The sequence below is a fragment of the Sander vitreus genome, chromosome 8, assembly GCF_031162955.1.
Source record: "Sander vitreus isolate 19-12246 chromosome 8, sanVit1, whole genome shotgun sequence".
Taxonomy (NCBI): domain Eukaryota; kingdom Metazoa; phylum Chordata; class Actinopteri; order Perciformes; family Percidae; genus Sander; species Sander vitreus.
The window spans coordinates 1,731,516-1,747,271 of record NC_135862.1 but is presented as its reverse complement, the minus strand read 5'-3'; the positions used below and the strand labels follow the sequence as shown (position 1 = coordinate 1,747,271).

At 42.5% G+C, this 15,756-nt stretch overlaps 1 protein-coding gene across 1 annotated transcript; it reads right to left on the bottom strand.

The window, feature by feature from the left end:
- Positions 1 to 5,842: 5,842 nt before the first annotated feature.
- On the bottom strand, positions 5,843 to 8,265 carry LOC144521760 (nuclear factor 7, ovary-like). Its single transcript, XM_078256354.1, has one exon. It carries the CDS (start codon positions 8,239 to 8,241, stop codon positions 6,748 to 6,750), a length of 1,494 nt encoding a protein of 497 aa, XP_078112480.1. The 5' UTR covers positions 8,242 to 8,265; the 3' UTR covers positions 5,843 to 6,747.
- Between the last annotated feature and the right edge of the window lie 7,491 nt (positions 8,266 to 15,756).

Genomic DNA, 15,756 nt, shown 5'->3' with positions numbered 1-15,756 from the left:
CGGTGTATCCAGCAAGGCCGATACCAGCGTCCCATTCACCAGCCAGCTCCAGACAGGTGAACGAGGCCTCTCCACTTCGCCGTTTAAACAAAGTGGAATAAACGTATAAAAGTCCAAATCTACACAAAACCCGCAATCAGTTAGTGAGCTGACATCACATGTATATACACGGCATTTAGGAAACCTGTGTTGCAAGGTTGGCACGGTAAGATGTCCAGACTAGCAACGGTCATTTTCGTTTTTTGCGTCCTGCTGCTCCCATCGTCAGCCAGGTAATATTTTTTTACTAAAGCAGTATATGAAATCTGATGTATTACCTACCACCGTTTAGTTGTTTTGTGTTATTTAAGATATTCATAAAATATCTGGTCATGCCAGACAATGCAATTACCCGTTTGAGCCACCAGGGGGGCAGTGGCCCCCCCAGCAAACTCCACGTATGTGGTCAGACCCATCTGCTGGGGGGCCGAGACTGAGACATGGATGCATGCACCAAACAAGCCACTTTGAAATTTTGGATGACCCTCCCCTCAACAAAAAATAAAAAGACATGACCCTCCCCTATTTTCCTCCAGTGGTCCATTGCATAAATACCGAACAGTTCCTTAGTTTAGTTTGCTGTCACATTACTCGACCCCGTTTTTGTGAATACAGTGAACGTTTTGTCACATAAATATGTTGTTGCTTAGCATTGGGCATTTTTAAGTGGGTATATGGAAATCCTGGAGATTTCTTAGTGGGTATACTGTGTATACCTGCATATAACGTAGACTACACCACTGTATGTTACTGTACAGACAGACAGACAGACAGACAGGCAGACAGACAGACAGACAGGGAGAAAGACAGCAACGCATTCCCATCAACTGGTTCGTATGATATCGTTCAAGAATATGGCGACCGTAGGGCAGTCGGGTACGTTTAGCGTTTTTACAGTTACATTTTTTCCGAGAAAAGGTTACTGTGTCAGAGCTTTTTGTAAACCTTACGGGACAAACCTACCTATTTCAAATTCTGTGTCACATGCGTTACTCAGTCGTGAACAAGTTAGTCTGAAAGTGTCTGCGGAAAAAAACACTCAACATTAAACATTTGTGATTGTAAATGTGCAGGAAATCTGTAACATCTGTCGATCCCAAAAAGAGAAAAGACCAAAGCAAAAGGAACAGTATAAACATGCAGAAATTGACTCCGAGAAAAACAGAAAAACATGACAGCCAAGAGAATATAAAGTGCTCTGAGATCATTTCAACCACAGAACAAATAACCAGACTGCAGACTAAAAATACCGCCGTAATGAACGTCTGAGCACAGCCCTTTCATTTCCTGACACTCGACAAGCTCCACTAAATATAGGAAAAATAACATGTTGAAAACAACCGTTTATCACAAATACAGAGTTGTCATTTGTCTCAGAAGGCTTTAAAATGTGTCCAAAATACAAAACCTTCTTTTTTTACAGCCTAAAGACTTATTTCTGAGGTAACATTAAAGAAATAAATAAGGTAGCGTGTCAGTAGGCTGAAACTAATAATAAAATAGAGATCTATGAATACATAAAATATAATAATGGACACCTCGTCGGGCATTAACTGTTACATATTTATCTGATATTTCTGCAGACAAACGTTGTGAAACCGAACTGGTGGAACTCTTTATGTTGTTTGAAAGGTCAACATTAGGGCCTCTAAATAATCCCTGTGTGCTCCTTGTAGACATATAATAAAACCTGTTGCAGTAGTGCTTTTTCTCTGCACCACCATGTGGAGTTAAGTACCAATCAAGGCCTTGGCCAATCAGGGAAGGACACCAACAACTGGCTGTATCCAGTTTTCCAGCCTCATGGCTGTAGCAGCCAGTGTGTTGCAGGGTTGCCTTGTTGGCAGAATATATATATATTATTATAGAGGACAGTGAAACTTTTTGTCTGAACTGTCTTGTTTGTGTCTGTAGAATTATTGTAAATTGTAAATGCCTCATTTGCATATTTCAGTGGGGAAGTTTAACGCTGATATCTGTTAGTTATTCGGCTCTATTTACCTGTAGTGTCTTCGAAATGTCAACATTTTACAATCCAAATCTTAAAAGGTTTTGTCCTTAGACTCTGAGCCATAAATCTCCATTTCAGCAGAACTTCCCGACATCAAACTTTCCACTTAATTGCCCTACTATCTCAATTCTGAAGCTTCTTACACAGGGATTTCTTCATGTTCATTCACCTGATTTAGACATTTTATTCAGAACAACATGGAGTTAAAAAGCACCATTTGAGGACATTTCTGTGGTGATTGCAATTTAATTTTAAGCATAAGGAACTATAAGGATTCTTTATTAAATAGTTTTTAAGCTTGGGCTCATGCAGGAGCGTGCCTGTGTTCCCACAGCCCTATGTTCCCACAGCCCTATGTTCCCACAGCCCAATGGTCCCACAGCCCTATGTTCCCACAGTCCTATGTTCCCACAGTCCTATGTTCCCACAGTCCTATGTTCCCACAGTCCTATGTTCCCACAGTCCTATGGTCCCACAGCCCTATGTTCCCACAGCTCTATGGTCCCACAGTCCTATGTTCCCACAGTCCTATGGTCCCACAGCCCTATGTTCCCACAGCTCTATGGTCCCACAGTCCTATGGTCCCACAGCTCTATGGTCCCACAGCCCTATGGTCCCACAGTCCTATGGTCCCACAGCTCTATGGTCCCACAGCTCTATGGTCCCACAGCCCTATGTTCCCACAGTCCTATGTTCCCACAGCTCTATGGTCCCACAGCCCTATGTTCCCACAGCCCTATGTTCCCACAGCCCTATGTTCCCACAGCTCTATGGTCCCACAGCCCAATGGTCCCACAGTCCTATGTTCCCACAGTCCTATGTTCCCACAGCCCTATGTTCCCACAGCTCTATGGTCCCACAGCTCTATGGTCCCACAGCCCTATGTTCCCACAGCCCTATGGTCCCACAGCCCTATGTTCCCACAGCCCTATGTTCCCACAGCCCAATGTTCCCACAGCCCAATGGTCCCACAGTCCTATGTTCCCACAGCCCTATGTTCCCACAGCCCTATGTTCCCACAGCCCTATGGTCCCACAGCCCTATGGTCCCACAGCCCTATGGTCTCACAGCCCTATGGTCCCACAGCCCTATGTTCCCACAGTCCTATGGTCCCACAGCTCTATGGTCCCACAGCCCTATGTTCCCACAGCCCTATGTTCCCACAGCCCTATGTTCCCACAGCCCTATGTTCCCACAGCCCAATGGTCTCACAGTCCTATGGTCCCACGGCCCTATGTTCCCACGGCCCTATGTTCCCACAGCCCTATGTTCCCACAGCCCTATGTTCCCACAGCCCTATGTTCCCTCAGCCCTATGTTCCCACAGCCCTATGGTCCCACAGCCCTATGTTCCCACAGCCCACAGTTAGTTTAAAGTAATGTACAAACACACGATGTGACATTACAGTAACATGATACAGAAATACAACTTCAAAATGTATGTGTAGTTTGTGCGCATAAAGTGCAGAGACCAGAGATCAGCAAAGATGAGGTAGACAAGGGAGCGAAAATGTACTCTTTAACATACCTGAACAAGACATGATAAAACCCCTTTTGTTTTAAAACAAGACATACAACTTTTCAGTTTGACAATGCTTTCCCTGATGTCATTTAGAGATGGTCATTCCTAGTCTAGAAATCTAGACACACCCTAGCGGCACCAAATGTAATTTGCAGCCACGGTCGTCTAGTAACTCTCCGTTGGCCTGCTTCCGTTACAAATCTGCGAGAACCAATTACAAACTGGATTATCCACCTTGCGCGATATTGGCGGGTTTAACACGATGACGATAGAGAAGCGACGGCAAGCAGCTTTTTGTTTACATTCAACCAATCAATTCAAGTGCAGCAACCCCGCAGCAACCAGGCAGCAACCCATTGATGCCGTTCTCTTAATACATCCATGGTTGATGCCGCTGTCGCTGCTACGTCACCTGGATCATTGGTCTGATTGGTTGAAGGACTGTCCAATTCCGCACAGTCATTTGAACTGTGTCCGTTGATCACGCCTCTTGTGCAGTAGAAAATACAGAGCAGACTCCCCAGACTAATGTTCAGTCTTAAAAGATTGAGCTTGGTCTGGTGATAGCCAGACTAGTCTGTGCTATATAAATTATAGAGAACAACCCAAACAATTGACCCAACTCAAGCAACCTTATGGTTGGGTTAAAAATTCAACCCAGCATTTTTTAGTGTATATGAAATGTAAAATACAACTTTATTGTCAACCAGTCACTATACAAGTACGCAGTATAGATGAAAGTTAGTTTCTGTCGGGCCAATGATGCATTTAACATTTAAACAAGGCATACAAGTTGGTAAAATGCATCCTGAATGCCTGAACAAGATTTCATGACAATCCATCCAATAGTTGTTGAGATATTTTTGTATGGATGACAGACTGACAAACTAGTTATAACAAAACATGAAGAAAGGGCTTTTAAAGTGTGCCTCAATAAGCACCAGAGTTCAGATGTGTGGGACGATATTTTCGGCAAGGGGTGCTGGTGGGGGGGGGGTCCACGTAGAGTCTAAAGATACTATGTTACACAGGCTCTGTATTCTGCAGACCACTCCCTCTGTCTCCTTTTAAAAACTCACTCGCCCTCCCCTCCATGAAGTATGCTGGATGAGGAGTCAGTTGGAGAAATCTCTCTAGTCCTCTTTTGAGACATTGCTAAGTAGCGCTGATAGATATAGTAGAAAGTCATTCGTCGTTATGTGTAGCTTTGAGTGTGCGTGCATGCTATGCGTAGGCTGAATCGCAATCGCATCAAGACAAATCTGATTGGCCACACTGAAGATGAATTAAATAATTTTCTAAAATTACTAAAATTATCCCGATCTTCATCACCACACCACAAACATGACATACAAAATGTCGTGGAACAGAAACAACAACCAGAGATAAGCTGTATCATTTTATTGTCAACGCAGTTTTAAAGCTTCGCCACCAGGGGGTACTGCAGCACCCCCACTTCCTGCGCCTACGCCAGAGTTGAAAGTCAACTTTATTATGGAGGGGTAGTTACATTTTATGAGCTGATTAAAAAAGAAAGGTGAGCAGAATGAAAATATTTCCAAGAAGCACAACAATTAATAAAAGTGTAAATAAAGTTTAAAGTGCTCATATTCTGCTCATTTTTAGGTTCATAATTGTATTTAGAGGTTGTACCAGAATAGGTTTACATGGTTTAATTTAAAAAAAAAAACATCATATTGTTGTTGTACTGCTCATTGCTGCAGCTCCTCTTTTCACCCTGTGTTCAGGTCTCTGTTTTAGCTACAGAGTGAGACCTCTCACTGCTGGAACATCTTTGTTGGCAGTCGCACATGCTCAGTAGCTAGGTAAGGACTACATGCTCAGTAGCTAGGTAAGGACTACATGCTCAGTAGCTAGGTAAGGACTACACGCTCAGTAGCTAGGTAAGGACTACATGCTCAGTAGCTAGGTAAGGACTACACGCTCAGTAGCTAGGTAAGGACTACACGCTCAGTAGCTAGGTAAGGACTACACGCTCAGTAGCTAGGTAAGGACCACGTGCTCAGTAGCTAGGTAAGGACCACATGCTCAGTAGCTAAGCTAAGGACCACGTGCTCAGTAGCTAGGTAAGGACCACGTGCTCAGTAGCCAGGTAAGGACCACGTGCTCAGTAGCTAAGTAAGGACCACGTGCTCAGTAGCTAGGTAAGGACCACGTGCTCAGTAGCCAGGTAAGGACCACATGTAGCCAGGTAAGGACTACGTGCTCAGTAGCTAGGTAAGGACTACACGCTCAGTAGCTAGGTAAGGACTACACGCTCAGTAGCTAGGTAAGGACTACACGCTCAGTAGCTAGGTAAGGACTACATGCTCAGTAGCTAAGTAAGGACTACATGAGCTAGCTAGCTGTTTCTCCAACTTCAGTAGTACAAGGCAGGATTAGCTGGGAGACTTCTTCTAAACGAGGGACCACTTCCACCTTTGTGTGAATACCTGCAGAACAGGGACATGGAAGTAGTTCTTTTGGAGATTATGGTGAACTAGTGTGTGTTGTAGCAGTGTTTTGCCATTGAGAACGAGCTAGCATGCTAACGGTTAGCCCCCTAGCCCCCTCGTCTCAGCTAGTGACGTAGAAAGCTGTGCAGATGTTGACCAGCTGACCCAGAGACTGAAGACAGGACACATTCAGAAACCGTATCTCACTCAGAACAGCATGGAGGGTTTTTTTTTCAAAGTTTGTATGCATGTGGAAGCACCAGAGACACAAAATAACTCCCCAAATCCCAGAAAAAGTGATTTTTTTTCATAATATGGGCACTTTAAATGAATACCAACAATTTTCCAAAATATGGATTCAAAATGAGTTACCCATTAATTACTGAATACACTTTAAACTGATGAGAGCAAATATACAAATTATTAAAAACAAGGTTTCTGATCTTCCTGTAATTTAAACACTCTCTGAATCACCGTCCTTATATTTTAAAGTGTATCTTACTTTTTTCCTCATGAAGAGCTACTTGTTCATTGACTTTTAATCAGGTGTGAAATTTGTGTGAGATTTTTATGTGAAAATGGAGCCAGTTGTCTCAACTAAAGTGCAATAAATGTCAACTGTCATCATTATTTGATACTGTAGAAAAACATTATGATTCTCATGGATGTTCTGTATCCTCTTTTTTTCTAGGATTTCATAGATGTAACATTTTGTTCTACTCAGTGACTGACAGGAGAGATGATCAGAGGGGCAGAGTTTTTACCACCATAGTTATTACAGGGACAAAAGTATGGGTAGAGTTTCTCAGTGAAGGAGCAGCCAGTAAAGGAGTAGATAAGAGCTGCAGCATCAACGTCATAAAAGGAGACCAGACCCTCCTCATAATCCACAAACACCCCCACCTTCTGGGGCCGAGACTTCAGAGAGAGAAGGACTGCAGGGTCAGCAAGAGCGAGGTACTCATTGTCATTCCTCAACACTATAGTCCAGAAACCCTTCTGAGGCCTCAGTGTGATTTGTCCCTTCCTGTTGACCGACTCTCTGGCCACTCCTAAATCCCACTCAGTCTTCCCCTTAACATGAACCTCGTAATAAAATCTTCCTGAAGAGAAACTCTGCTTTGCTAAGACATAAACACATGTATCAAATCTCTTTGGATTGTCTGGGAGATTCTTCCTCACATCATCATGTTTAACTTCTTTCCCATCATCTGACAGGATGAGTTTAGGATGTGCTGTATCAGGATCAAGAGTCACATCTACTGCAGACTGCTGGACCCTCTTCAGCTCGAACTGAAACAGCTTCTTCATCTGTTCACTGAGTGTCTCCTCCAGCTGAGTCACAGCTTTCACCACTGTCCCCTCATATGAAGGTGGACGGACGTTGACTTCTGTCCAGTCCTTGGTGGGTGGAGCAGCGTTCAGGGAGGTGAAGCTCTGGAGGAGGTGGAGGTGGTCTTCAGACTGTAAGAGCTGCTCCACCTCAGTGCTTCTCTTCTGCAGCTCAGAGATTTCCTGTTCCAGCTCTGTGATGAAGCCTTCAGCTGGTTGCTTTATCATTCTCTTCTTCTCTTGGATCATCTCGACGAGCTCGTCCAGGCTTCTCTCAACAGACTCCTTCAGAGCAGTGAAGATCTCAACACCTTCTGCTATCTCTCTGTCAGCATCTTCATCACTGAGCTCCACTGAGTGTTTGATCTCCTGAATCTTCAGTCGTCTCTTCTGGATCATCTGCAGAATTTCAGCCCCTGTCTTCCACAGCTCAGCTTTCTTTGCTTCATATTCTTCTTTCAGAGGACCAACATCATGTTTCTTTTGGTCTGAAACCATCCATGACATAACAACACACATCAGACACAGCAAGAAGAACATCCAGGTCCTTCTTTTGGTTCCTAAGTAGACGTCACGGGGAACTTCTTTTGGTTTGGACACTTGTTGCTCTGAACTGCTGCTGCTGCTGGCTTCCTGTTGAGCTGACTGTCTGAACTGAGCAGCCATCTCTGAGATAAAAGTATTGACCTGCAGCTCAGGTTTCGTGCTAAAACCCTTTTTACAGTTGGGACACTGATAGGGAAGATCAATATCCCAGTATTCAGTGATGCAGGTTTTACAGAAGTTGTGTCCACATGGTATGGTGACTGGATCAGTGAACACATCCAGACAGATGGAGCAGAGAAACTGATCTTCAGTCAGCAGACAGCTGGCAGCAGACATATCAACACTATGAGGACAAAAGTATAAAAACAGCAATTACATATCTTTTTGAATGAAGAGAATTCAGTTGGTCTCTTTATTAACTGTATATTAAATATTATTTGGGCTATACTAAAATGGCATTGGCTAATAGAAAATGAGGCTTTTTTAACTACTGATTAAACTTCAGTTGGCTCCGCAAAAGTTTCCCCTTCACCACACAATTAAATGACATGTTTATTAGGCTATTTAAAATAATAAACTGAGGGTGTAGTGCATACTTTTGCACCCTGGTAGAACAGGACACATGGTAACTTAACATTAATGTTGCTGTTCTCTCATTCATTCACATGAATACATAATATTATTTTGGGCTATACCATTGACCCTCCAGCAAATGGTTATTAATTCAAGTGTTTTTCTACCTCACCAGAGAATAAGTGAGGAAGAGAGAGGGCAACCGTCCCACAGGGAAAAACATTTGAAAGAGAGAGGACACATCAAGGGAGAGAAGTGAGATATGAGGGACATAGGGTGGCTGAGATTGTCAGACGGACTGAGATGAAGATGAGGTTGTAGAAACGAAGGCTTCCTACCCAGCTGTGTGGAATGAAGAAATGTGGAGGAACAAACTGGTAGCACTGGCTTGGATTGACAGCAAAGACAAGAAATTAGGGTGTGAAACTTGTGCAGAGGTGGCCGGTCTAAATGTGTTTGAATCACAAGGGGTGTGTTGGTCAGCAGAGTGGTGTCTTATAGCGTCCATTCAGGTGAAAATCGCAATGCGCAGTTTCAATCTTTAAGAAAAAAAAGTAATTGAGCACCGACAGTCGCTCGCTCAAATCCTCAACAAATCCAAAGAGGAGACATTAGAAAAGATGTGCGTCAAAATGAACACAGCCTACTTACAAGCCACAATGGCTGTCTTTCAGGCAGCATCGCACATTGCCCAAAAGGACTGGCCTCATGCTGAACATTTAATTTAATAGAATTGCACCAACTTAATGGGGTTGAGGTTGGCATCACGTTGCTGGGAAGATGGGATTCTGTGTCTCAGAAGTGGCAGACGTGACCCACCTCCAAACAACAGCTGAAATCTTGCTGGGGTACCAACTTGATTAGATTAGATTAGATTAGATTCAGTACAATGAAATGCAGTTTTACATCAAACCAGTAGTGCAATCATTAAAAGTGTTCTTTTTCTTTATAGCAGTGCTTAAAAAAGACATAAAACACAGAATGCAGTACGATCATGTTAGTCCATTATTAAAATGCATTAATATATAGCATAGAGTTCTGAGAGATCAGACAGTCCATAGTCCATGTGGGCCGGCTCTGTTTCCACAAATACAGGAACAGTGGTAACATAACCTGCCAAACAAGCCTCAACTTGCATGTGAGTCATAGGTGTGCTCCGGTACTTAAACAAATGGCACTACACCCCCGCTTACAAAGAGACAGCAGGAACGACAGAGACAGCGAGGCTGAGAGGAAAGAGTTTGAATTCAAGGCTACTTAACCAAATTGTGTCACATTTATATAACCTTTTATTCTGCATATTTCATCTGCCGTTACTTTGTTTCTTTGTACTAGATTCTGGTTTTAACGTTTCAGTGTCAGGTGGACACTAAAGTCTGATCTACTCACCCGTCTTTGGCAGAGATTCTGCTGTTAAAAAGCTGCTGGCTTCAGTTTAATGTTTCTTTAGGGAGAAACCTTTCAGCTCTGATGTCGCTCATATAAACTTTCACCTGCTTTTCAGGAAATGTGACGTTGCAGCTCTCTTCTTTCACTGTTGCTCCACCTCTCAGTGGAGCTCTGTGACTCTGGGACTTTGACTCGTTATGTTTTTTAATGAAACATCTCACTTAAAAACACCATTACAGGGGATAACTGGAAAAAAAATGACTTTGCAAATCGAATTTTTAATTGGATGAGGAAAAGCAGCAAGGAAATGGATTTGAAAATGAGAAAAGTAAATTTGCCCTTTTAAATGCATCATTAAAAGTTGTATTCTTAATTATAGTTGCTCTATTAAATAATGGATTAACTCCTGTTTTAACGTGCAATCAAATACTAAATAAAGAAATGCTCTATTTCAATCTCCAAGTCCCTGGAGGTCCTTCATACGATGAGCTGAGCGGACTAGAAATATCTCCTGATAGCAAAGGGGTTCAAAGGTTCGTCTATTGGAGCAGTCAGAGGCGCGGGAAGATATTTTCGGCAGGGGGTTCTGGGGTGCTGGGGGAGGTTCACGGTCCACGGTCCACGTAGAGTCTAAAGATACTATGTTACACAGGCTCTGTATTATGCAGACCACTCTAGCTCTGTTTCCTTTTAAAAACTCACTCGCCCCATCCCCTCCAAACAAACTATATCCCAACATAGGGCCTACTGCAAACGACACTGTATGTCCCCAAACTGGAACAGAAACAACAACCAGACATATTTATAAGCTATAATTTTATTATCATCGCAGTTTTAAAGCTTCGCCACCAAGGGGTGCTGCAGCACCTGCAGCACCTGCACTTCCTGCGCCTATGGGCGCAGTGAACAACGGTTGCATTGCATGAGAACGTTATGGGTTGGGAATGATTGTTCCAGGTATTAGTCAAACCCTCAGGTGTAACCAGGAGTTATTGTTTGAAAACAACTTTAGATTTTGATTGTAAAACACATTCAAATATGAATGAATGGTCTTACAAATATATATTTCGCAACTGACCATGGTACAAGCAGATTAAAGCCCTTTGAGGTATCAATACGCAGGGTAGTCTATATTGACGACGTTTCATTTCTGGCATTGTTCAGGTGTATGTCCCTCATTTCTGACGAAGTCCGTCCCCTTCCTCTGTCTTTGTGTTGGCCCTCGCACCTCCCCATGGGTTGGGGTAACCGACGAGGTATAGGTCCATCTCCTCGACGTTCCACTTCTGGGATTGCTCCGTAGCCAACGAAAATTCCCCCGGATGTCCTTCTTTTCGGCTGGATGTCCGTCCCCTTCCTCTTTCTTTGTGTTGGCGTTCTAACCTCCGGCTGATGTGTGAGGACTATGGTTAACTGCTCCTCAGATCTCTGCAGGGTAAATCCAGACAGCTAGCTAGACTATCTGTCCAATCTGAGTTTTCTGTTGCACGACTAAAACTACTTTTGAACGTACACATGTTCCACCAAAACAGTTTCTTCCGAAGACTATTTAGCAGAGGCACCGTGGCTCCGTGCGGAGCTTAGCCCCGCCCACAATGATTGTGATTGCTTTAAAGAAATGTCAACAAATCAGAGCACGTTGTTCTCCCATCCAGGAATGCTGTGTGGACTAGCCAGACCTTGTCCAGACTTTCCGTTGTGCTGCAATTTTCTCAGGATTCCTTTAACTAAATGAGCTGCAGACAAATAACTGAGAAATATTACTTGATTTAAACGGTGCAAAACAGCAGATGCGTCACTGAAATTGTATTTTATCGTAAATAACAAAAATTTAATAAAAAGTTAATTATATTTTTACAACATATCCCACATCAAAATAACTAAATAAATACAAAGAAAATATCTTCAAATAAAATAAACTGACGTCTGAAGTCAAACAAGTGAAATCTCAAGTAGCTCTTTATGTTGTTTGAAAGGTCAACATTAGGGCCTCTAAATAATCCCTGTGTGCTCCTTGTAGACATATAATAAAACCTGTTGCAGTAGTGTTTTTTCTCTGCACCACCATGTGGAGTTAAGTACCAATCAAGGCCTTGGCCAATCAGGGAAGGACACCAACAACTGGCTGTATCCAGTTTTCCAGCCTCATGGCTGTAGCAGCCAGTGTGTTGCAGGGTTGCCTTGTTGGCAGAATATATATTTATATTTCCCATCATGGATGTGTGGACTTAGAGATCCTGTACATCCATGAGACTGTACGTTTAACAAAAAAATGAATACAGAAATATGGGTTTCCTTTGAACCAAATTGCCCCAAAATAACATGGATGGTTCTTCAAGTTCTTCAGGTAAAATCAATGATTACTAGGGCTGTCAAACGATAACATTTTCTTAATCGTCATTAATTTCTATAGTTAATCGCAATTAAACATGTTTTATCACATGATTAAAATGCTATTATTTTGCATTTCAGAACAGTTTTTAAGAACATATTAACAATAGAAAGCCGTTCTTACCAGAGGATCTTGATTGGGAATCAAATGAATGCAAAGAAAATGACTTTATGAACATCATTTTAAGATTTGTATTTGTTTATTATATATTTAATCTAGTCACACATTTGAATTTAATAATAACTTTGAATGCACCACGAGGCTGTAGTTTACCAGTTTCATTGAATGCACCGTCTGTGTTGTTTCTCCGACGGCAGCTGCAGATTGTTACATCCCGGTGTTGAATCCTCTACAGTAAAACACAGTCACACTTTACACCGTTTAGTGTTAGCTGTCAGCATTTAACCCTGTTTAATCCAGCTACTAGCTAGTGGTAGGCTAACGTTAGCTGCTGTCGAGTATAGTGTTAACTAGCTAGCGGTAGGCTAACGTCAGCTGCTGTCGAGTATAGTGTTAACTAGCTAGCGGTAGGCTAACGTCAGCTGCTGTCGAGTATAGTGTTAACTAGCTAGCGGTAGGCTAACGTCAGCTGCTGTCGAGTATAGTGTTAACTAGCTAGCGGTAGGCTAACGTTAGCTGCTGTCGAGTATAGTGTTAACTAGCTAGCGGTAGGCTAACGTTAGCTACTGTCGAGTATAGTGTTAACTAGCTAGCGGTAGGCTAACGTTAGCTGCTGTCGAGTATAGTGTTAACTAGCTAGCGGTAGGCTAACGTTAGCTGCTGTCGAGTATAGTGTTAACTAGGTAGCGGAAGGCTAACATTAGCTGCTGTTGAGTATAGTGTTAACTAGCTAGCGGTAGGCTAACGTCAGCTGCTGTCGAGTATAGTGTTAACTAGCTAGCGGTAGGCTAACGTTAGCTACTGTCGAGTATAGTGTTAACTAGCTAGCGGTAGGCTAACGTTAGCTGCTGTCGAGTATAGTGTTAACTAGCTAGCGGTAGGCTAACGTCAGCTGCTGTCGAGTATAGTTTTAACTAGCTAGCGGTAGGCTAACGTCAGCTGCTGTCGAGTATAGTGTTAACTAGCTAGCGGTAGGCTAACGTTAGCTGCTGTCGAGTATAGTTTAACTAGCTAGTGGTAGGCTAACGTTAGCTGCTGTCGAGTATAGTGTTGACTAGGTAGCGGTAGGCTAACATTAGCTGCTGTTGAGTATAGTGTTAACTAGCTAGCGGTAGGCTAACGTTAGCTGCTGTTGAGTACAGTGTTGACTAGGTAGCGGTAGGCTAACGTTAGCTGCTGTCGAGTATAGTGTTAACTAGCTAGCGGTAGGCTAACGTTAGCTGCTGTCGAGTATAGTTTTAACTAGCTAGTGGTAGGCTAACGTTAGCTGCTGTCGAGTATAGTTTTAACTAGCTAGTGGTAGGCTAACGTTAGCTGCTGTCGAGTATAGTTTTAACTAGCTAGCGGTAGGCTAACGTCAGCTGCTGTCGAGTATAGTTTTAACTAGCTAGCGGTAGGCTAACGTCAGCTGCTGTCGAGTATAGTTTTAACTAGCTAGCGGTAGGCTAACGTTAGCTGCTGTCGAGTATAGTGTTAACTAGGTAGCGGTAGGCTAACGTTAGCTGCTGTTGAGTATAGTGTTAACTAGCGTCCTGTGCAGCGATGTTTCTGTTTCCTGTAACGTCTGTTTCAGAGCAGCAGAGAGAAGAGCAGACATATCAGTGGCACCAGAATGAGGCACCGAAATCGGCGTTGCTATTCCTGCAGCAGCAGGATGTGTTAGGAGGAAGTACGGCAGAATAGTAGCCTGTTAGGCACGACGCAAAGACGAGGGAAGTGAAAATAAATGAATAAAGGCGGCATGCGATTAATACGATTAAAAAACATTAACGCATTATGCTCGACCCTTAATCGCATCGCTATTAACGCGTTAATGCTGACAGCCCTAGTTATTACCTTAAAAAAAAATGTTTTAATGGTTTCAAAACAATATCCTGGCTAAACTTTGACATATACCAGTCTGTGATTATCCACTCAACATCTTCTGATCTTAGCTTTTAGTCAAAATAATTTATAATTTCTGCTTTTTTAACAACAAAATGAGGTATAATTTCAAATAAATGAGGTTTGTTGACCATAAATTCCAAGAATAAGTGTAAAACTTGTAGTAACAAGTTGGTGTTAGTGTTGCATTTAAGTGACAAAAAGGTTTAAAAAAGGTTTTAAAAGCATCTGGAAACAAATGACAAAAACGTCAAAAAACACAACACATGGGTTAACAAATAAGTGTGTAGAATGGTTAAAAATGTTGCTGTCTTTGTTTCCAGGCCTGTTCCATGACTTAATGTACTCTGTGTACAATCTAATTTATCTTATTTAATGTTTATGTGGCAGCTAAAAGGCCTTTTTTATATTTGAGTAAGGTTTCTGTTTGTGAAAACAAGGCGGGCAAAAACATTTTAACATGTCTTCTTTCAGATTAGTGGAGAGAAAACATCTATTTTCCTACTTTGTCTATATGTGTCTTTAGATTACTCCCAAATAACCAAAAGTTAGCATTAGATAATGCCTCACTTGCAAAATCTTACAAAACTATTGTCTAAACTAACCTACTGGGGAAGTTTCATGCTGATATGTATGTTAAATATTGACCCTATTCACCTGTCATATCTTCCAAATGTCATATTGTCATAATCCCAATCTTAAAATGTTTTGTTCTCAGACTCTTGAGTCAGAAATCTCCACTTCAGCAACACTTACATACACCAAACTTTCCATTTTCCTTCCTATCTATTAGGGCTGCAAAATATATCGCTTTGTTTACCGTCATCGCAATATCAACTGCCGCAATAAACACATCACCAAAGGCTGCAACATATCACGAAAGACACTCAGAGATTTTTTGTGTCTTCAGCTGTCAGTCATGGCCGCATCCGTGGGTATTGAAGGACGGCGGATTACGGAGACGACACGCAGCGGAGCCAATCCGCAGACGTTGCGCAGTTGGTGGAAATCAGGGGTAAAGATACTAAGTTACACAGGCTCTGTATTCTGCAGACAAATCTACCTCTGTCTCCTTTTAAAAACGTACTCGCCCCTCCCCTCCCCTCCATGAAGTACAGCTGAGCTGACGTTGCGTCTCGCTAGTCCTCGGGTGTTTGAGGTTGGCCGATTGAAAAAAAATCCCAAATTCTCTTTTGAGACATTGCTAAGTAACGCTGATAGATATAGTAGAAACTCATTCTTCGTTATGTGTGGCTGTGAGTGTGTGTGCATGCTATGAGTAGGCTGAATCGCAGTCGCGTCAAGACAAATCTGATTGGCCAATACACACTGAAGATAAATTAAATCATTTTAAAATGACTACAATGATCCCTCCGTTCATCCCACACCCCAAACATGACGTACAAAATGTCGTGGAACAGAAACGACAACCAGAGATATTTATAAGCTATCATTTTATTGTCATCGCAGTTTTACAGCTTCACCACCACCCA